The sequence below is a fragment of the Cryptococcus neoformans genome, chromosome 11 (assembly GCF_000149245.1).
Source record: "Cryptococcus neoformans var. grubii H99 chromosome 11, complete sequence".
In the NCBI taxonomy this organism is placed as follows: Eukaryota; Fungi; Basidiomycota; class Tremellomycetes; order Tremellales; family Cryptococcaceae; genus Cryptococcus; species Cryptococcus neoformans.
The window spans coordinates 1189757-1210308 of NC_026755.1; the positions used below are offsets into that span (position 1 = coordinate 1189757).

At 49.1% G+C, this 20552-nt stretch overlaps 11 protein-coding genes and 2 non-coding genes; 6 read left to right on the forward strand and 7 right to left on the reverse strand.

Annotated features, from left to right (window-relative positions):
• The window catches only part of CNAG_01891 (RAD57 protein), a 2157-nt gene extending 1267 nt beyond the window's left edge, over positions 1–890 (forward strand). Inside the window, exon 3 of the mRNA XM_012197441.1 lies at positions 1–890. This exon is cut by the window's left edge and continues 639 nt beyond it. Coding sequence (XP_012052831.1) covers positions 1–709 — 709 coding nt within the window. The 3' untranslated portion in view covers positions 710–890.
• On the reverse strand, positions 683–1914 carry CNAG_01892 (hypothetical protein). XM_012197096.1 has 3 exons: positions 1463–1914; positions 1024–1403; positions 683–969 (listed from the first exon to the last, which is right to left on the reverse strand). Exons 1-3 carry the CDS (start codon positions 1612–1614, stop codon positions 836–838), a joined length of 666 nt encoding a protein of 221 aa, XP_012052486.1. The 5' UTR covers positions 1615–1914; the 3' UTR covers positions 683–835.
• Positions 1915–2035: 121 nt separating this feature from the next.
• Positions 2036–3615, forward strand: CNAG_01893 (glutathione S-transferase Gst3). XM_012197097.1 has 6 exons: positions 2036–2292; positions 2348–2437; positions 2494–3031; positions 3098–3165; positions 3230–3316; positions 3381–3615. The coding sequence occupies exons 1-6, from the start codon at positions 2094–2096 to the stop codon at positions 3473–3475; spliced, it is 1077 nt and encodes a 358-aa protein (XP_012052487.1). The 5' UTR covers positions 2036–2093; the 3' UTR covers positions 3476–3615.
• On the reverse strand, positions 3353–7493 carry CNAG_01894 (aspartate-tRNA ligase). XM_012197098.1 has 10 exons: positions 6088–7493; positions 5941–6034; positions 5599–5872; positions 5424–5544; positions 4905–5356; positions 4814–4852; positions 4575–4727; positions 4274–4490; positions 3830–4204; positions 3353–3766 (listed from the first exon to the last, which is right to left on the reverse strand). The coding sequence occupies exons 1-10, from the start codon at positions 6275–6277 to the stop codon at positions 3594–3596; spliced, it is 2088 nt and encodes a 695-aa protein (XP_012052488.1). The 5' UTR covers positions 6278–7493; the 3' UTR covers positions 3353–3593.
• Positions 6349–7641, forward strand: CNAG_01895 (hypothetical protein). XM_012197099.1 has 3 exons: positions 6349–6758; positions 6826–7204; positions 7264–7641. The coding sequence occupies exons 1-3, from the start codon at positions 6453–6455 to the stop codon at positions 7479–7481; spliced, it is 903 nt and encodes a 300-aa protein (XP_012052489.1). The 5' UTR covers positions 6349–6452; the 3' UTR covers positions 7482–7641.
• CNAG_01896 (alcohol dehydrogenase (NADP)) lies at positions 7523–9297 on the reverse strand. XM_012197442.1 has 8 exons: positions 9137–9297; positions 9048–9058; positions 8950–8989; positions 8854–8873; positions 8549–8744; positions 8246–8480; positions 7931–8188; positions 7523–7869 (listed from the first exon to the last, which is right to left on the reverse strand). The coding sequence occupies exons 1-8, from the start codon at positions 9200–9202 to the stop codon at positions 7694–7696; spliced, it is 1002 nt and encodes a 333-aa protein (XP_012052832.1). The 5' UTR covers positions 9203–9297; the 3' UTR covers positions 7523–7693.
• Positions 9298–9479: 182 nt separating this feature from the next.
• On the forward strand, positions 9480–10068 carry CNAG_13016. XR_001046244.1 has 1 exon: positions 9480–10068. It is a non-coding gene; the product is annotated as a hypothetical RNA (non-coding RNA).
• Positions 9960–12753, reverse strand: CNAG_01897 (bromodomain-containing factor 1). XM_012197443.1 has 5 exons: positions 12632–12753; positions 11556–12564; positions 10912–11500; positions 10481–10860; positions 9960–10425 (listed from the first exon to the last, which is right to left on the reverse strand). The coding sequence occupies exons 2-5, from the start codon at positions 12561–12563 to the stop codon at positions 10105–10107; spliced, it is 2298 nt and encodes a 765-aa protein (XP_012052833.1). The 5' UTR covers position 12564; positions 12632–12753; the 3' UTR covers positions 9960–10104.
• A 102-nt stretch (positions 12754–12855) lies between these two features.
• CNAG_01898 (protein MAK11) lies at positions 12856–14785 on the reverse strand. XM_012197444.1 has 5 exons: positions 14205–14785; positions 13897–14145; positions 13766–13845; positions 13443–13711; positions 12856–13392 (listed from the first exon to the last, which is right to left on the reverse strand). The coding sequence occupies exons 1-5, from the start codon at positions 14743–14745 to the stop codon at positions 12999–13001; spliced, it is 1533 nt and encodes a 510-aa protein (XP_012052834.1). The 5' UTR covers positions 14746–14785; the 3' UTR covers positions 12856–12998.
• Positions 14786–14879: 94 nt separating this feature from the next.
• On the forward strand, positions 14880–15882 carry CNAG_01899 (prefoldin alpha subunit). XM_012197445.1 has 4 exons: positions 14880–15249; positions 15301–15403; positions 15467–15573; positions 15637–15882. Exons 1-4 carry the CDS (start codon positions 15175–15177, stop codon positions 15811–15813), a joined length of 462 nt encoding a protein of 153 aa, XP_012052835.1. The 5' UTR covers positions 14880–15174; the 3' UTR covers positions 15814–15882.
• Positions 15843–17565, reverse strand: CNAG_01900 (hypothetical protein). XM_012197100.1 has 8 exons: positions 17007–17565; positions 16796–16948; positions 16674–16737; positions 16600–16621; positions 16436–16542; positions 16330–16385; positions 16173–16267; positions 15843–16120 (listed from the first exon to the last, which is right to left on the reverse strand). The coding sequence occupies exons 1-8, from the start codon at positions 17398–17400 to the stop codon at positions 15938–15940; spliced, it is 1074 nt and encodes a 357-aa protein (XP_012052490.1). The 5' UTR covers positions 17401–17565; the 3' UTR covers positions 15843–15937.
• A 100-nt stretch (positions 17566–17665) lies between these two features.
• CNAG_13017 lies at positions 17666–19625 on the forward strand. The gene is made up of 3 exons (XR_001046245.1): positions 17666–18100; positions 18147–19226; positions 19270–19625. It is a non-coding gene; the product is annotated as a hypothetical RNA (non-coding RNA).
• Positions 17690–19238, reverse strand: CNAG_01901 (hypothetical protein; the record flags this gene model as incomplete). Its single annotated transcript, XM_012197446.1, has 7 exons — positions 17690–17946; positions 17997–18084; positions 18143–18254; positions 18308–18365; positions 18477–18514; positions 18554–18715; positions 18770–19238. The coding sequence occupies 7 exons, from the start codon at positions 19236–19238 to the stop codon at positions 17764–17766; spliced, it is 1110 nt and encodes a 369-aa protein (XP_012052836.1). The 3' UTR covers positions 17690–17763.
• Positions 19626–20552: the final 927 nt, after the last annotated feature.

Here is a 20552-nt window from a genome sequence, read left to right on the forward strand (position 1 = left end):
GACTGAGCCGTTTGGGCCTGGTATGGCTCAAGTTCAACCTCAACACCACACAAGTGCAAGTGGGGGTGATCCCCCGATGCTTTACGCGAGTCAGGCACGCTGGTTTTCCGGTCAAAGCGATGTGTTGAACAAGGAAGCTAGTTTGGGCATCGTATGGGCAAACGCGGTCAATGTACGGATTATGCTGTCAAGGACTGGCAGGAGGAGGATGTTGGATCAAAATGATCTACGGCCGGTGAAACGACGGCGGCATGAAGATGAAGAAGGAGAAGGAGAACAGGGGGGGAGGGGGAAGGGCATCGAAATGGACAATGTAAAGCCGACACTCATCAGGCGGATGCACGTCGTCTTCTCCCCCTTTTGCCCAAGCGGCACGGTCGACTACGCCATCACCCCGAGCGGGATCCATTCCCTACCAGGCAGCTATGAGCGAATTAATATTGTGGAGAATATGCGGAAAGTATGGAAGAGTGGGAGGGGGGGTATGCAAGGGGAAGGGGAAGGGGAAGCGGTGTCGGGGGTCATGGCGGGTAGTGGGGAGGAAGGTGGGGGTGGGGGTGGGGGTGGGGATTATGGGGAATTACCGGCAGAGTATTGGGATGCGGTGATCGCTGAAGAGACTATGGCTGCTGAGCCGTCTGTGATGGAAGAGACGGATGTCGTTGGTGAAGCGGATGTGGTGGAAGAATGTTTCAGTAATGAGAAATAGTTTTATGGTCTTGACATGGGGTGCTTTGTATTTGCTACTTTGATGTAATAACTTGACACGGCTTCACGTATTCATCTGATAGATACAGCATTGAAAAAAAGAAAAAAAGGTTTAATCCATAAAGTCTCATGCCTCGGGCTCTGTGGGTTTCCCACCGGTTGCAATTCCACTACCCGCATTGGTACCTTGAACAGCGATACTTGTCCCCTTGAAGGCAGAGGCAGCAGACGACCCAACATTGGCGCCCGATTGACCGATATCTACCGCCGCACAAGCGTATCAGCCTGGAAAACATATATATTTACTTTACACACCTTGAGCGACACCCTCTGCCTCTTTCCCAAAGTTGTGCTCTACGGCTTCATGAGAGTTCTTACTGATAGCTCCCCCCACCGTACTCGCGGCTTCCACGACACCCTTGGCCGCGAACCCGACTTGCTCCCATCCGTCTTCTGCCATTTTCCTAAAGTCTGATTTCTCCTCTTCCTTGGCGGGTCGACCACCAGGTCTGAGGCTATCGGGAAGGTACGATGCGGCGGCGGAACCGCCGGCGTGGACAGTGTTGCCGATGACGGTGGACGCAGCTTCGGCTTTGGTGGAGAGGGTGTCAGTGGTTTCTTTGGCGGAGCGGGCGGCGTTGGCGGTGGTTTCGGAAGGTGGAGCGGGGTGCTCGGGGTCGGTACTCGCGACATGTCTACGTTGCGTTTTATGTTAGCTGGCAAAAGAGAGGGTACGACGAGCCTTAAGACATACCGATCGGTGTACTCGTGAATCCGACTGGCCAGAGCGTGCCCTGCACCGATTATAGTCTGCGCGAACGACTCGCCCCAGCCTGCCTTGGGCTCTCCCCCCGTTTCCCACTCGTCGTCTACAAAGAGCGTCCTCTCGTCCCATACATTGTGCATGCGGAGATGGGCCTCGAATGAGCGGAGTGCCGCTTCGGTCGCTTCCCACTGTTCAGGACTTGTGCTGTGCTGTGTGGTGAGCCGCACCTGGCCGACGGGCTTGCTGCCGTCTGGGGCGGGGGGCGCTGGGCTGAATGAGTACCAGGGATGCTCGTCCTTGGCGCGCAGTTTCTGGAGGGGGAGTTTGGGGGAGAGGGGGAAGGAGGAGGCGCCGACGGAGAGGGTGAGTGTGGCGGGGGGGAGGAGGACGAGGGTGAGCGTGCCGCTGGAGAGGGGGAGGGGGGGGGCCGCGGGGGCGGGCACGTGGAACACCGCGCAGTTTGGGATTTCTATAAGCGTGGTCATTGGGCGGGGGGGGGGAGACTATAAGGGGGAAGAGAACGGGGGGAGAAATATAAAGGGGGAACAGGGGGGATGACGTCACGCACACCGCTGATCAAGGTTACCCACATCCCCCGCAATCTCACATACCCACCTCCATGTTCGCACGCCAGCTCGTCCCCGCCGTATCCACAGCACACATCGCCAGGTTCGCCCCTCTACTCCCACACTGCCGCACAATGAGCACAGAGAACAAGGACATCACCAGCTGGGCCAGCAAGGACGGCTCTTTCAAGCGACAGGCCAGCTCGTTCAGAGACTTTATCGAGCCCGGAGGCAAGTTTGCCCCAGAGAAGGGTACGTCTGGTTGCAAAAAAGGGTAACGCGTGGGTGCTGATGCAGTCGGCCGCAGGACGGTACCATCTCTATGTCAGCTTGGCATGTCCGTGGGCACACAGGACTTTGATCGTCCGAAAGCTCAAGGGTCTCGAAGACTTTCTCGGTACGTTTGACCATCACTATAAGAACCTCGACTAGCCGCTGAGTATCTCCCCAAAGACGTCTCTGTCGTCCACCCACACATGCTCGAGGGCGGATGGCACTTTGTCCCCAAAGACAAGGCCTCTGCCAAACCCGCTCCCGCCTCCGCCCACGATAACGACACCTTTCCCAACGCCACCTCTGACCCCCTCTTCGGCGTCTCCCACCTCCGTGACCTCTACTTCAAAGCCCAGCCCGACTACTCTGCCCGATTCACCGTACCCGTCGTTTGGGATAAAAAGGAAAACACCATCGTCAACAACGAATCGAGCGAGATTATCCGTTTCTTCAACACGGCTTTCAACGGGGAATTGCCCGCAGACAAGGCCAAGCTTGATTTGTACCCGGAAGACTTGAAAAAGGAAATTGACGAGTTGAACGACTGGGTGTACAATGATATCAATAATGGCGTGTACAAGTCGGGTTTCGCCAGCACGCAAGACGCTTACGAAGCCGCCGTCAAGCCCTTGGCCAAGGGACTTCAAAAGGTCGAGGATAGGCTGAGCGATGGCAGAGAGTTTTTGATGGGTGATAGACTGACCGAAGCTGATGTCAGGTATGTCGTCGATCGTTTTTATTTACCACTTTTTGACTCTTTTTTTTTTTTTTCACTTTTTATCAGGCTATACACCACCATCGTCCGATATGATCCCGTCTATTACGTCCACTTTAAATGCAACTTTGGTCTCAGTACGTTTACACTCACCCGAATCATGCGACAACGTAGCTTATTACTTTTTTTTCCCATTGTCAGTCCGACACGATTATCCCAATTTGCACAAGTGGCTCCAGCGTCTCTACTGGAATAATCCCGCTTTCAAGGATACTACCGACTTTGACCGTACGTCTTTGCGTCTCCGTTTACGATTATGAGCTGAAAAAATATTACTATTTCTTTTTTCCAGATATCAAGGAGCATTATTACTACTCTCACGCTCAAATCAACCCCAACCGCATCGTTCCCTTTGGACCCAATGTCAATATTGAGCCTCTCAAGTAAAAGCCGTAAGGAAAAAGTGAAAAATAAATGATAATAAGGAGATGATTACGATGTGTAATGTTATTAGTCAAAGAGTTTATGTAACTGTTGGTGGCCCTTGCATTATCAATGTCTAAATCTAAATCTTCTCGTCCCTTTCCAAACTCTGCAATCCATACTCTTTCAACACCTCGTTTCCAGAAACAGAAGGTGATTTGAACACTGGATCTTGGCCCGTAGTGCTTTTGGGGAACGCAATCACGTCACGGATAGATTTGGCTCCGCACAGAATAGCCACCAGTCGGTCAAAACCTGTTTTAAAGCCCAATCAGTATATGTGAACAGAGGAGGAGGAGGCGGATTGAAACGACTTACCAAGAGCAAGACCGCCATGCGGGGGCGCCCCACATTTCAACGCTCTCAACAAATGATCAAACCTGCCCATCTCTTGTTCGTCCAACTGCAACACCTCCTTCATCACCCATTCCTGCAACCTCGCATCATGTATCCTCACACTCCCTCCCCCAATCTCCTGCCCATCCAACACCAAATCGTAATGCTGTCCCCTGACACTGTCCACTTTCCCGGCTTTCAGGTCGGCGAGATCTTCGTACATCGGTGCGGTGAATGGGTGGTGGGTGGAAGCGTATCGGCCGCGGGAGAGGTGGATTTTGTCCTTGTCGGCGAGGGTGAAGAGCGGGAATTGGGTGATCCAGAGAAAGTGCGGTTGGGTGGGGAGGGTCATCAGGCCTAAAACGTTTTCATTTTTTTCAGTACACACTTCGAAAAGAATCGAGCGTAAAAGAAAAAATACAATACCTTTAGCGACAAGCGTTTCCATAAGCTGTACTCGTAACCTTCCCAAATGAGTCCATCCGCCTTCTGCAATCTTCTTCCTCCTCGATAACCAAACCACGTCTCCGGGATTCACACCCCCAGGAAGAGATTTATCCAAGCTCAACCCGAGAGAAGCGGTCAGGACGGATTCACCGAGCCATGAATGGGCGTTGGCGTTTGTGATCTTGACGTAATCAATCTTTTTAAAGAGTGAAAGAAAAAAAAAAAAGAAAAAAAGGTTAGTGGGTAAAAGTTGTAAAAAAGATATGGGGTGGTGACATACGAAAGAGTTGCTACCAGCGATGGAAGGGATATCAAGACCAGCTGCTTGTGCGGCGGGGGTGACCATCCATTCAACAGTATATGGATTTTGATCAAGAAGGATCTTGTCAAGCGAATTGTCGGAGAGTGTAGGGTAATAACCTATAGGTAGAGTCTGATCCAGGATATGGGTCAATGCGAGTTCATCCCGGGATCGATTAGAAAAAAAGAGGGGGTTGCGAAAAGAGTGACGAGACTTACATACATGTCAAACCTGGTATCAGGTTTATCAGACCCATACTATTTCGCTGTTAGCCATCCCCCCCTATAAAGACTTTTAAACAAAACCCACCACATCCATAGCCACCTCGTACGGCATAACCCTGAACCATCCCTCCAAATCAACCCCTTTCACCTCTTTCCAAATCTTCTTGATCATCCCTTCCACCACCTCTCGCACTTCCTGCCCCCCAATCGCCCACGTACTCCTCATCTCCCCTTCTCCCCTTGGCTGCTCAGCTGCCCCACTCACGAAACCGATCTCTAAATCAATCTGCGTAAACTCTGGCTGCCTATCCCTTCTCCCATCTTCGTCGCGGAAACATTTCGCGATTTGGTAGTACTTGGGGATAGCTCCGGAAGATATGAGGAGTTGTTTGGGTTGTTGAGGCGATTGCGGGAGGGCGTAGAATGTGGGCTGGCCGACGCCGCGGGGGAAGGTGGGGGAACGGGTAGGCACGAGGAATTCTCGAGCACCTTCGGGAGACGAGTTGAGTAAGATGGGCGTTTCGATCTCGGTGAATCCTGCAGTGCTCGAAAAGTCAGCGTCTGGTTTTTGGTCGGTTCCCATAACTATTTAAAATTTAGTAACCTTGATCGTGGAGATAGTTTCGGATAATGTGCGCAACCTTGCTCCTGGTCTTGAGATTGTTGGCAAGGTCTTGTCGTCGTAGGTCAAGATAACGATGCTGGGCTCGAAGATCCTCGTTGGCCTATAAGGGACACATCATTAGTGGTGCTCGCCCACGTCTTGTAATGCAACTTGCAACTTCGGGCCTGTTGGGATAGAATGGTAAAGTCTGGTCCGCAGGGTTCAACAGTGTCACACTTTCCACTTCCAGCTCAATCTCATCCACGGCCGAACTAATAGCTTTGGCCTTTTGTTTCCTAGCTTTGACAGTACCTTGAACCAGCACGACGCTTTCGAGTGGGTATTCCATCATGTCTTTGGAGACATCCTTGTCCCGTGAAACGAGTTGCACAGCAGAAGACGAGGACGGTGAGCGAAGCGTGAAGAAATGCAGACTATCAGACGCTCGTCTATAGGGTTTATTAGTTTGCGCAAAAAGCTCGACGAGGGTTTATTAAGGAGAGGGGTTGGGACTTGCCGTTGGGAGAAGAGCCAGCCTGCGATGACGACTTTTTGGTCGACGAGCAAAGGGGAAAGATCAGCGATATCGTGCGTTATCTTTGGCCGAGGACCTGCACAGATACATCAGTTCTATCGCCATACTATGCTTCAAACAGCCGCATACCGTAATGGGCCTTTAACGTAACTTGTTCTTGGAAAGGCTTGATTTCTCTCGGTGTCAGTGTCGCTGTTGCGTTACCTCGAACGAGCACTCGCGACGCAGCTGCACCCCAAACACGTGGGATTGTCCTCGTAGTTGTGCTCCTGGAAGACGCGCTGAGGACTGTGAGTGTCCTTGATGCTCTGAGTGCCATGTTTGTAGATTACAGAACGTTATGTTTTGTGTAGAGACTTCTGTCGATGGCTGCTTTTTTTTTGACTTTTTCGTTTGTTGGGACTGTTGTGCCTCCACCTCACGATCTCTTCCGAAAACTGCCCGTCTCTTTTCCTCGTCCCTCACTGTCTCCACTCACCAAATCCATATCAGAAATGTCTCTCCGCACACAAATCCTCCACGGCGCCATCCCCCACCTCCCCACCCACTCCTTCACTCGCCCCGCCCTCATCCTTGCCCTCTCCCAACTTCGTCCCGCGGTATCCGATCCCGAGGCCGTCATCGACACCATCTTCGGTCCAGGCGGCGTAACGCCTGTACGTGCGCTTGTAGAGTCATGGGAGGAGGAAGGAAAGGTGGTCATGAAGGGTGAGGGGGAAGGCAAGGGGAAGAAGGGTCTGGAGCGGGTTTTAGGGAGGAGATTGCAGTGGAGTGCGGGCGTTGGTGAACACCTCGTCGAGGTTGGTCGTTTCTTCATTGGTTTTTATTGCGAATCGCTGGGAGCGCTCAATATACACATACCTACAGGCCTACGCCAACTTGACTACACCACAAACAACCCACTCAATCCCTCTCCCACTCACCGCCCTCCAAACAATCCTCTCATCCCTCCCGTCTTTACCGCCAGCCTACACTCCCCCTCACTCTCCTCAGCGCCCCATCTCCAGACCTCTCTTCCCCCAATTCCCCGCCTCCTCGCTCCCCATCATCCGGGCCAACCCCCTCGGACCGCTTGCGTATGCCTGGCGTATCGCAGACGAGGCGTTGTACCTCACCGAAGACCAGTTGGCGACTACAAAAGCCAAGCAGAGTGATGTCAAGAGGGGGTACTGGAACGAGCCCATCGGCCCCGGTCCAGAGTGGTATGGTCACAGAGTCGGTTTGGGATTGGTCTATCTTGCTGCTGGTATGTGGTGGTGGTGGTGGTCGCGGTAGATGGCTTTGAAATTGACAAAGAACGCACAGAATCGCACCTTTTACAAGCATATCCAGCCGGCTTGACGCCGGGCTCACCAAATCCCCATTTACCTGCCGCTCTTGCCTCTCTTCGCACGAACCTGGGACGTTATGAGCAACTGGTGAAATCGGTAGAGAACACTGAGCAGAATGTGGGTGACGCTATGGGTTTTGTCGATTATGTGGCTAGAAGCTGGCAAGGGTTGATCAAGAGCCGATACTGGTAAAATTCAAAAAAGAAGACCTCGCTACTGTGACAGATAAAAAGATGAAATTCTTGATGAACAAATAAACTGCATACGGGCGATAAAATTCTTTATGAACAAATAACTGTATACCGGCTTCTTCCCTTCTTCTCCTGTTCCTTCTTTTCTTTTTTTTTTTTTTCAATGATTGTTACAGCTAATCACAACCATTTATCAACTTGATTATCTCTAGCTTAGAGCTTGAGACCAAGCTTGGCGAATTGAGCCTTGTCGCTAAACTCGGGGTCGTTCTCCTGGAAGATGTCATACTTGGGCTCAAAGTCATTAGACTGGTCGCAGACCCTCTTGGGAGGGTGAGACTCGGCGAGATCCTCGAGCTTCTTGAAGTCTTCCTGGGAAAGATCGACAACTATACATTTTTTTATTATTATCAGCGAACAACTTTTTTAGAGAGACGACTGATGACTTACGTTTAAGGTTGTTGGCAATCCTCTCCGGGGTGACGGACTTGGGCACAGGGTTGATACCTCGCATGACCAACCAGCTCAACAAGATGTTGGCAGTCTGGACATTGTACTTGTCGGCAATCTTTTGCACGACGTCATTTTCACGGAGGTTGCTCTTGCCGGTACCACCAAGAGGAGAGTAACCCTGGGGGAGAATGTCCTTGGACTTGAGGTAGGCAACGAGCTCGTGCTGAGGGCACTGGATAGAAAGCTCGACTTGGTCTGTTGCCATATGTCAGTCCTACATGACTGCACCAATAAAAAAGAAACGGAACATACCAGCGACGGGCTTGATCTTGGCCTCCTTGAGAAGCTTTTCAGTACGGTGAATGTTAAAGTTGGAGATACCGATAGACTTGACGAGACCTTTCTCGACGAGCTTCTCCATCTCCCTCCAGGTTGGCATGACGTTGTCGGCGAGAGGAACGTCGAGCTTGATCTTGCCATTGTCAGCCTTGACAGCGTGGTCAAACTGGGGGACGGTTCCCTTGGGAGCGTCGACCTGGAAGTTGATCTGTCGTTTGGATCGTACGTCAGCGCCATTGCCAAAAAAAAAAAAGCCAAGTGAAGACGACAACGTACGTTCCAGTGCAACAAGTACAAGTCAAGGTACTCGACACCCAAGTTCTTCAAAGTGTCCTTACAAGCAAGCTCGACGTGCTCTGGGTGGTGGTGGAGCTCAAAGAGCTTGGAGGTAATGTGAATTTCCTCTCGAGGGACGCCGGAAGCCTTGAGGCCCTCACCGACTTCCTTCTCGTTACCGTAGGCCCAGGCACAGCTAAAGATCGACGAATGGGTCAGTACGTGATATGATGCTGTATGACGTAACTGCAGGAAGATTGGGTTTTTGATGGTTTGCAATGAAAGGGTAAGTTTTGAACACGTACTCGATGTGTCGGTAACCAGACTACATAAAAAAAGGAATCATGTCAGTAGCTGTCGATGACTGGACGGACAGAGATGGTAGATATGACAAGACTTACCTTGAGAGCGGACTCGACGGCCTTGGAGACCTGTCCGGGCCTTGAGCGTGGTGTCAGTATCTCTTAAAAATGCGGACGTAATCCTGATGAATGCTCACTCGGACTGCCACTAAAAGAGAAAAAAGAGTTAGCAAGGGAAGCCCTTTGGGACGATGGGAAATGATGAGACGGGAACGACAGTACTCACGGTGCCCAAACCGATAGAGGGGATCTTCTTGCCGTTGTTAAGGGTGAAGTGGGAAGCAGGAGCCATTTTGTATTGTTCGATTGACTGCAGTGAAGCTGTATAGGCGTGTGGATGGGACGAGTATGTGGATTATGTGGAAGAAGAAAGAAGATGGAAAGACGGGGAAAAAAAGAGGGGGGTTATATCCCAGCGGCATTGGCGCCTCTAGACCCTACACGCGGTGACCTCATCCGCACCTCCACCGTCTCAGGGATCCTCGGTCCGTATTTCCCCCGGCCGCGACTGCCTTCATATAAGCTCCAGGCTCTCCATATGGAACGCATGCATTATCTGACAGCAGTCTCTGTCACAAACGCATCTCGCACTTCTATTAAACGCTAAAACCAGGCAGCTTTATCACTTTTATGCCTCGCCAGTCACACCCTGTAAACTGAACCTAGCTGAAGAGATAATAGGAGACTCTAGGTTCAAGTAGGGGAAGGTTGTATATGCGTGACATTCGTTAATTGGCCAATAACTCATAAGAACTAGTTCAGGAGAGAAGAAAAGAAAAAAAGGCTGAATCGAAAATAGGAGTCCAGTGACATGGAGTTTAGACGGAAGTTATTTTACGCAGCAAAAAATGGTATTTTGTATGCTCGGCAGGAGTACAGTCACGTTCGACTTGTATGATAAAGCGCAGTCCCTGAGATAACGGGCCTTTCTTTTACACTGGGTGAGGAGTTGCTGATGGTTATTTAGAGCCAATAATAGTACGGCTATCCCCTCGTCTACAACGTGCTATAGTAGAAGACTCTTCATGGCGTATACATGTTGCAGGCATTATGCGCGACAAATAATACCATGCATACATCAACCGCCCAATTGGCGATTTTTAGCGCCTAATCGTGCACGCGGCATTCCCAAATATACTATATATCTCATGACTTCTAACAACAAAAAACAACCGGTTGTAACAAATAACTCTTCTACTCTTCCTCGCTGCTCTCCTCTTCCGAGCTAGACTCCTCTTCTTCATAGCCAACCGCCTGCGGTACAGGGCGAGAAGATTCAAACGCCTGCAATTGCTGTTCCATGCGCCTGATACGCTCCGCTTCTTCCCTTTCGTTCACACTTCGTCGAGACACACCACCCATGGCCTTTCGGCCAGTACCACCTGCCTTCTTCGAGACACCACCACGTCCGCGCTTGCTGCCTGATCCTCGACCCCCTCGACAAACAAGGTTATACAACCTGATAACAGTTGCCGGTGGAAGAGAATCGATATCCAGCTCAATCTCTTGGTTGCTCTGAGAGGATGTTAGCCCCGAGATAATAAAGAGTTAACTGTATAGATTGACTTACCCCTCCAATGTTGGTGGACTGCTGAATTATAGAAATCACTTTGCTCAAAGTCTCCCCATCAGTCTGCCCAATCTTCTCCGCCAACTCTTGCTTTTGCGCATGAGAAAGATGACTGATATCCTCTTCTTCCTCGCTTTCATCGTCATCTTCTCTGTACAGAAGGTTGGCCTCCTTGGGAGTCTTCTTTGACTTCTTCGGTTGACTGTTGCCGTTAACGCTGGGAGAAGGTTTGGAAATGGAAGATTTGCGAGGAGCCGTCTTGGGTTTTGACTTGGATTTCGAGCCTCGAGCAGCACGGCGCTTGGTCATCTTGGAACGGAGAGCGGAGATTTGCTGGTTCAACGCAACGACTTGGCTCTCCAGTGATCTCAGTTGTGCGTCTACCCCCCATAGTCAGCACTGCATCAACAATTAATTTTGAAAGCGCTCACTATCTTCATCGCTCGAGTAATCATCAAAGGCTTCGGCCATTGGGTCCTCGCTAGAATCTCTGGTCTCCACTTTCGCCGGCACCGTCCTCCATTTTTCTTCCCAGATTTGCAGTAATTGCGTAGCAGATGTATGTACTTCGTGACCAGGAGGGTTGAATTTTTGCGCATTGGCGACCATCAAACGCATGTCGTCATCCACCTGATTCACATCCTCGTATGTATTCTCAGCGAGTTTGTTCTTGATAATGTTAAAGTCAATGGGGCGTTTAATGACAGTAGCATAATCGGGGACCTCTTCAATGATTTTTTCGACGGGGTAAAGAAAAGGTGAAACGGCAATATAGTACTTGTTGGAGCTCTCCAAACTCTTGATGGCTCTTGAAGCCCACTGGAGTTGGGGGTCATTCCTACGCTTAGGTTTCCGCGCGGAGCCAGGAGACTCTTCGTAAGCAAGATCTTTGGGAGGAGGAGGGTGAATCTCGCGCTTAGGACGAGTGTCATCCGAACTTCGACGGACGACAGGAGGTTGACTGATGGAAGGGCGGCGGACATGAGAGGGACCAGCAGGGGCAGGAGATGCGATAACAGGCTGGATTACAATTAACATGTATTTCCATTTGAACGAAAAGCTCTTGGCAACTTACTTCAGCTGGGAGGTTGCTTAAAGACCTCTCAAAAGCTTCCTCCAATCGAGTAGCCATCTGACTGACAGGATGCTCTTTCCCGTTGAACTTGCGTGAATTCTCCCAAATCCTCCTCACATCCTCAGTCACTTCGGCCACATTGTTGTACTTCCCTTTGCTAGTATCCCACTTGCTCATCTTACTCTTGTCTTTGGGAGGTCCCCTAGGATCACTGACAATCAACTTGGTCTCAACCGTACCCAAATCCATAGGTGTATCGATAACGGTGTGGTAATGAGGGATGTTGAATCGAACAGTGTCGACAGGAACAAGAAAGTTGTACGCATCAGGAAGGCGCTTTTTCAATGAGCGCACAGCGTTGAGCATATACTTGTGTTGAGTGAGCGTAAGCGGTGTGTTGGGACCGGCGAACTTGGGGGCAGGAGGGACATAGGAAAGCCAGGCGGGAGGAGGCAAAGGTTGACCATCCGGCCCAACAAGAGGTACGTCAGATTGGACCGCTACAGCAATAGCCTCCCCAGTAGCCTCCCCAGCCTCTGCAGCAGCCTGCACGGCAGGCGCATCCTCTTTTAATCTCTTCTCCTCCCTTTCACCATCGAGGTCCTCCCCGGCGCGTTTGACTGGTTGAGGAGTAGCCTCATCAAGATCCATTGGCGCTGAGCCTTGTGTCAGGGTAGACAATGGGGCTTCAGCGGGCACCTCGGGCTTATCCTCGCCTACTGTAATCACGGTAGGGGTAGGCACAGCTGTGGGAATAGCGCTGGAAGGTAAAGAGGGGGGAGGTTCGTCGCTCGCGGCAGGGGAGGGGGGAAGAGGTGCATCCACTGGTAAAGGTGGCTGATCAGGAGCAGCGCTCACTGCTGGCACGTCATTCTGCGGTTGACGCTCAACTGGAGGTTGGATGTTCTCGCCCTGCGCATCTGTAGCAGGGTTAAGAGGGTTAGGACTCCTGGGCGGCTCGGTAACGTTGGAAGGAGGAGGAATGGGAGTCTCAGTAGCCTCAGACATACTGTCAGCAGCACGGGCAGCATTGTCAGCAGTGTATCAGCAATGCATGGTCATCCTCACTCGCTCACCTTCACAGCTTAAACGAGTGGAGTGACGCAGTGGAGAACGTAAACGGGACGCGACAGGAGGAATGGGCGGCGGCGTCCGCTGATTGTGAATTTTTGAAAACAAAAGTGGAGGGGGGCGAAAAATGATGAGCGTTTGAGCGTGTTAGGTATTTATAACCCACCCGGAAAAGGCACAAGGGTACACGCCACCCAAAGGATCGCGAACACGCTACTCCATATCGCCGCAAACGCCGATTTATTTATACATGTGGCAGATGACAACTCGCTGCTTCCTACTTCCTTCCCCTTTCCTACTCTCTTTCTATGTATGTAATTGTGTATATGCACTGCTATGTAACGCGGTCTATCTGGTACGCATGCAGACTGCCTACTCTTCTTCACCCTCAATTTCCTCCTCCTCATCCTCAAATTCGACCTCCATTCCGTCGTCGTCTTCGTCATCATCACTCGCTTGTTCACTTCCATAGATGTCCTCACCCTCGTCCTCGCTCTCACTGATCTCTTCTTCCTTGATCTTGGGCTCTTTGGTCCCATCTTGTCCATCGGCAAGGTAAACACAAGTCAATCGAGTCCCCTTGGTATCGTAAGATGCAACGGGTTCGACCTTGTTCTCTTCTCTCTTTTCGGTATCAATGGTAGCCGCACAGAGATCGTAGACGTTGATGAGACCGTCAGATGAGACAGTTGTGAGGAGGATTGTCTTGCGCACATCTCCGGTAGAGGTAGGTGCGAAGAATGGAAGCGATGAGATAGCCTTTACTCTAGAAGACTTTTTAGCTGAATCTTGCAACAATACAAAACGTAAGCGTACCGGTTGGTGTGTCCAACAAGCGTGGCGATTCTCTCCAGCTCGGCCCCCTTGCCCTTGGTTTCCTTTTCAATATCCTCGTCATCGTCCTCTTCGTTTTCAGACTCTTCCTCTCCACCCAATGTTATCCGATAGATCTCGACGACACCTTTTTCAGTACCGACACAAAGCACCTCAGTCTCTTCGCCATCTTCAGTAGAGGCAGGAAGAAGGTGGAAGAGAAGGTGGTTGAAACGAGACTTTGTTTCGAGGGTGTACAGGAGTTTCAAGGTCTACATGGTGTAAGCTACAGGACATGGGCCGACACAGGATAGTCAGTGACTTACGAGTGAATAGATCTGGATCTTTCTGGGGAAGAGAACAGCGAAATGGGTGCCTTGTTGAGAGAACTTGACGAGCTCCGCCTCTAAACACATTCCATGAATATCACCATTTCCTTTGAGGGATTTGGACTCACCACTTCCCAGAGGCAGACTCGCTGCACCTCGACCTCTCATCAAATCCCACATCTTCAAAGTTTGGTCCTTTCCAACACTTAAAGCAACCCTTCCCGTGGGATGCACGTCAACATGATTGACCCTTCCAGAGTGACCTTTGAGTGACTTGAGAAGCGACCAATCAGAAGTACGGAAGAGCGATAGAGTGGAATCGACAGATGTGGTCAAAAGGTGAGAAGGGGTGGGAAAATGAAGCGATGTTATTGATCCTACAAATAGCGTCAGCTGTTTTCTAGTTGTATTTTGAATCTGGATATGAGGAGCTCACCTGTGTGCTGACTCAGACTACCAACCTCCTTCCTTCTCCTCAAGTCCCAAACTTTCACGAACTCGTCTTCACTTCCAGTAGCCAGCCATTTACCGCCAGGGCTCGCCGCAACGGCTTTGACACATGCCAAATGAGCTGGGAAGATAAAGATAGGCTCAAGGACGGGAGTGGTAGATCCAGCTGGGTAGGAACCTTCCAATCCATATAAGAGTTTCTCGTAGGAGCCGGCAATAACAATAAATGTTGAAGGTCCAAAAGTTGGAGGGACGATGGACTTGCCCTTGCCCTTGTCGGACTTGGTAGGCTTTGGTGACGAGAGCTTGGCGGCCTTCTCCTTCTTTTCTTTGGGCGGCTGGGTCTTGGAAGGTTTAGAGGTTTCCGTGTCCTTTTTCGTCTTTCCGTTTGTAGCTTTGGGCTTATCCTCAGTCTTGGAAGGTTTTACGCCAGCGTCAAAGGTCACCTCAACCTTGGCCTTCTTTTGATAAGGAGCAGGCCTCTGAGCACCCTTGCTGGTAGCCTTTGATTTACCGTGTTTACCCATTGTGTTTAATTGATATAAGTTACTGGCTATAATCTTTGTAATTTGTTGTTCGTTGCGCAGAACTTCTTCAAGGTGCGTCCGTCGTCGTCGCTATATGTTTTGACAGAAATTCAGAAAGAGAGTGATGTGGCATTCTATATCTGGTGCCTTATTTTTATCATCATCATCATTCATTCATCAATAACTGTGTAACGGACATATCCGCCTTCAGTTCAATCACGGCGGTGGCTGGTGGCTTCTTCATTCCTGCAGCCGCTGGTCGTTGTCGTTGTCTTGCTGCATGAGCTTTCGTAATTCTTCAAGCTTCGACATTTGTATACTTCTCCATTTATATTCTTACCTGCAGACCCATTCCTCTCATCTTAATACACATATTTTACTCGAATATACACCACTAGATTCGAACTACGAATAATTGTCCGACCTAATATGGCAGAACAACAAGTGCAGTTGACAGACCTCAATGCCGTTCAGCTGCAAGAAGTAAAGAAACAGCTAGATCAGGTCCGTACATAACTTTTGGTACCCGCGAAACAGGACTGACACAATTGATAGGAACTTGATCATCTCACCACCTCCTACTCCCAATTAAAGCAAGCACAAACAAAGTTCAAATCATGTATTGCCAATGTCAATGAGCTTTCACCGACCTCTAAAGGTACAGTGCTTATGCCGCTTATGATTAGTCGGTGGCTGACAGAGATTTGATATGAAATAATAGGGAAAGAGGTTTTAATTCCTCTCACGAGCAGCTTATACGTTCCAGGAAAATTGACAGATGTTGAGAACGTCGTGATTGACGTTGGTACCGGTTATTACATCAAAAAGGTAAGGCTATGCTCTTAGCTGATCTTTATAAATGACGACTGATCGCTTGATTGTGAATGATAGACCAAAGCAGAAGCTAAGAAACATTATACATCCAAGTCCGAATTCGTCCAGACCAATCTCGACACTTTACAACAAAGTATCGAGACAAAGCAAAATAACGTGCAAAGCGTGCAGCAAGTGCTCGCTATGAAGATGCAACAGGCGCAGGCTACTACCGCTGGTGGACAAAAGGCTTAAAGGATCTCAATTATTTAGGATCCCTAACGTGGCATAGCACAACCATGCATGTACATTAAATGTTTGCTCAACCAGTCTACATTTATTGCTTCTAATTATCTACTCACGGAACGGCGGCGCCTTCTCAAGCACTTGGCAATGCCACACCAAGCCGCCTCCTCAATCTGGTACTGATCTCCAGGAAGTGTGATTCATTCTCTGGGGTGACGAAGCTGTGTCGCATCAAAAAATCAACATACACCAGCCCGCAGTTAGGCTTCATATCGCCAGAGTGGAGAGCATCAATAAGCTCGGGGATTGTGAGGAGCTATACGATGTGTTTAATATGTGAACCTGTAAGTTTCATACGGATCACCTACTGCGAACGATTCAACCTCGTCGTCACATGGTGCTGGACGAACATATTCTTCAGAGTTTTGAGGAGGAAGAGGAAGATCGTAAAGATATTCAATTTCTACCCAACAGTGGATTTAGATAAACTGTTCTACGAGTTCGGAATCAAGCTGAAGAACGCACCAGGCTGCAGGAACCCATCTGCAGTGATGTAGAAATAAGTAGCTACACCGACGTTCCTTCCGATGCCATAAGTTTTTTTACCATCTGTTGATATACAATGTCTTACTTGATATAACGTTTGACAAGATCCTCCGGAAGGCTAGCCTCTTCGTCACATTCCTTGATAATAGAGTCGATCGGGGTCATACCGGCGGGAATACCACCAGCAACAGACTATATGTCTAATTATCAGTACAAATGTCGTATTTCTCTAGTTGTGGATAGCATTACGTTGTCAAGGCGGCCGGGCCAGCTATGCAAAGCTCGTCAACTGTGTCCTTTAAGCGGAAAAAGAAAGGACATACGTTGGCTTTGTTTTGCTCCTTCTTGGTACCCAAACCTTCATGTCTTGGCCAGTACCTTCATATGCTAAACGATCATCACACACATCAGTCATGTGCATCAAAAACGAGCAGACAGCACATACCAGTAAGATGAACTCCGAATGTCGCCAATCCGAACAACGCACACGCCGCTCTTTCCAAGTGGAAAGCAACATTTCCGAACGGTTTGTTCGCCGAGTTTTTGAGGGCACTTGATTGAGGCGAAGCATAGATTGCATACAGCTCGTTTCTCCATCCTATCGAAAGAAACGTTGTCAGCTCTATCGTCTCAAAAGCATAATCAGCCCGACCAACCTGCCAAGGGTCCAGGGAACAAGCCATCCTTCTTCCAACTTTCAAGGCATTCTTTCATCACCCTGCCGAGCTCATCTTTTCCTTGACTTGCCACATTCTCCTTGAAATAAACGGCCAGGACGTGCGTCTGCCATTTCCCTGCTTCATCCCCTTTCCCCTCCTCTACAAAGCCCCAAATCGAGCCTTTACCGGCTTCAATGAGAGATGAGTTGTAAGATTGCATGGCGCGCACTACATCGGGCCGAAGAAGACCAAGAGGTTGAAGGTGAGCTTGGTGATCAAGAAGAGTGAGATGGAAAGGCACGTAAGGGAATGGCGGAGGGGAAGGGGGAAGGGGATAATCAGGGAAGTTATCGGCTGCGAGTACAACAGGTAAGAGAGATTTGGGCGCCATCTTCAGTCTGAATTTCCGATGGCCAGGAGGCGTTTTATAGTGTTAAGTGATGCCGATGTATATAGGCTTTATAAAGCAGAGGAATCAAAAAGCAAATAGCCAGAAGCAATAAATGATGATAATCGATCCACTGACGGATAGACACAACAACATATCGGAGTGCCGCTGCCCGGCGGCTGATAACCGAACGACCTCAAACGACGAACGATCGATGTGTCTTTTCGCGGCGTTCCATTGCACGCACTGCTTTTGCTCCTCTTCGTCGCTTTTGCTCATTACGACTAGATATCTCATCCATCCACAATACGACTCTACAACCAGATATAGGAAAAAGAAAGCCAAAGAGTTGAAATTTCGAACTTCTTAAATCCCTGGTCCAGATGCACCGCACCTCCTGTGGCATCTTCTCACGACCTCTTCGTAGTTTGGCTCATTTTCTGGCGACACAAATCCATGCCTTATCAGAAAATCGACCGTGACAATGGCTGACGAAGGCTTGAACTCTCCATTTCGAAGAGCCTTTATAAGTTGTTGTACTGATAGGAGCTATATGCGCTGTAAGCAGTAATCGTTCGGCAGATAAGAAAGGTGCATACTTCGAAAGAGTCCACTTCATCATCGTTGGGCTTGGGCAGCACATAATCGGAAGAGTCTCGACAGGGGAGAGGAAGATCATAAGTGTACCTTCAAACATCGGGATGTGAGTTGATTTAACCAAGGGAAAGGCTCTTGATTGACGCACTCAGCATTTGGTAAAATGTGTTCGTCTTTAATCTCGAAATAGGTCACGATACCTGCGCTCCTGGTGGTTTTATGGCCCTCAGCATTTCTGTGTTGATCATTTATGCTGCCACCTACCTGGCATATTTCCTGATCAACTTTTCTGGCTAGCCTGCTTCTTCCTTACATTCTTTGATAAGACCTTGTATCGGGGTATGGCCTGCCGGAAGACCACCGGCAACGCTCTATTCAATCAAGAGCATCAGATTGACAGGGTAGCAGGAAAAAATGGTGCTAACACTGTCATATTTGAGAGGGCAACTTTAACGATTAGCACTTCTACGTGGGATCCAAACCTTCATGTTTTCTCCTTGACCTTCGTAGGCGTATCGTACTTGGTCAATTCGATTTCTTGATTCAAGAGACAACGTACCAGTGAGGTGGACACCAAAAGCTTGGCATCCAAACAAGGATACTCCTGCTCTCTCCATTTCGAAAGCAATATTGCCAAAAAGCTCACGGGTTGCCGGTTTGCTGGCGTTGAACATGGAAGATTTTGGCGAAGCATAGATGGGAAACATCTCATCCATCCAGACTGATGAGGGTTGTGAATTACAAGTGAAAATAGACAATGGGGAAGGCAACCTACGTTTCATGGCTTGTGGAAACTTTCCTTCCGCCCTCCAGTCACTGAGAATCCTCGCTATACACTCGGTCCTTCCTTTCTTACCTCTGGCGTTCACTTCATCTGTAAAGTACAAAAATTTTACAGTGAGTTTGAATGTTTTCTTCATTTTCCCTCCACCTTGTTCTTTCTTTCCGCAGTTGCCGTCAGGGTATGCTTTGCAGTTACCCTCCTTACCGGCCTGGGAACAGCGTATAACTTCCCTTGCGATCTGGAACAATTTTATTCCTTTTTCTTTGCTCAACATCTTCACGACATCCATGGTGACAAGTCCCACCGGTGGCAGACCATGTTGAAAGTCCTTGAATGTGATATGGAATGGGACAATCGGCCTCTTAGCTAGGGGGTAGACCGTTGGGAAAGGAGAAGTGTAGGCAGGCAAATTATCAGCCTGCAAAAGGATAGGAAGAAGAGATGTGGTGTGAGTAGACATTGTAAGAGGACAGTTAGCTGAAGGTTAATAGGTCTAGTGCTGTGATGGAATTTGATATGCGGAGGGATTAAGAGGTGGATAAAATTCTAACTCAATTTTGATGGCATTCTCTTTAGTATTTCAGGAAAGAAGATCAGACTTGTTACAGACGACAAAGGTCGTCAAAGGACGACAAAAAAGGATGTCACTGGTAAATAAATGGAGGTGTGGATATATATTTTTCAGATGTACCACGTTATCAGAAGCTGAACGTGGGCTCGAGCACTTGAAAGTACTGCTCTCTTCCTCAGTAATAATGTCTATCAACGTATTGGTACTTGTACTCTAAAAGCGAGGAAGCTGGAGTTTCATCATCCCTATGCCAGACTTATCCTTATGCATTTTTACGCATCCGACGGAGGTTTCGGATCTCAGAGCAAGGGATCAGATATTACTAACGAACAAACAACTGCGTAGCATGCGATGAGACGGCGAGGGAGAAACGCCTTATCAAAAGTCGGAAGAAAGTAACAACATTGTTTTTGTTGTTGAAGATAGATTAGATACCGCTTGTGCGACCATCTTATTCAGCCAAAACATGGTACGTACCATTCAAAACAAGCCATCGCTCATTGATGCAGAATGGTGGCGCACTTGGTGATAATGCTCTTTTCACGCATCTTCCCCTTCGGCCCCAACGTAACGTGGGGATGCCGGATCGGAGACAGCGCACCGCAGTAATCATCACAGATCACAGATCGTACGTCGCACAACACAGAAAACAGATACTTATGTGTTTCGCGTATTATGTTTCGCGCTGTTAATTGCTGTTGTATGCGTGGATTCTCTACTGGCACTAATTAAGGCTGTAAAGAGGATGACGAAGCACGACGACCGTTCATGTGTGGATTATCATAACTGATGAGACAGGAAAGAACGAAGAGGAAAGAAAGCGACGACACCAAGCAGTAATTGAGTTCCAGCGAGTCGGGCCTTTTTAGGCATTATTTGCCTATACATAACACATCGGCGCGCAGGCGCACACAAGGTCAGGTAGCACACATTTCTGTTCATTGTTGTTTGTTCGTCGTCGTCGAGCATGACCAACAGTGGTGCGCAGCGAGAAGACGAACAGATCATGCATTATGCATGCCACCTGTACTCACCAAATTGCATCTATATGTATTAAGTATGTAGTTCCACTCCATGGAAATAATCCTTTTCCTTCGGGTCATTTTAGTCGATACTCTACTCTAGCAACTTGCCAAGATCCCTATGTATAATACGAAGGACACCGATCCGCACGCCTTCAAGGAAGAACAAAAAAGGTCAGAA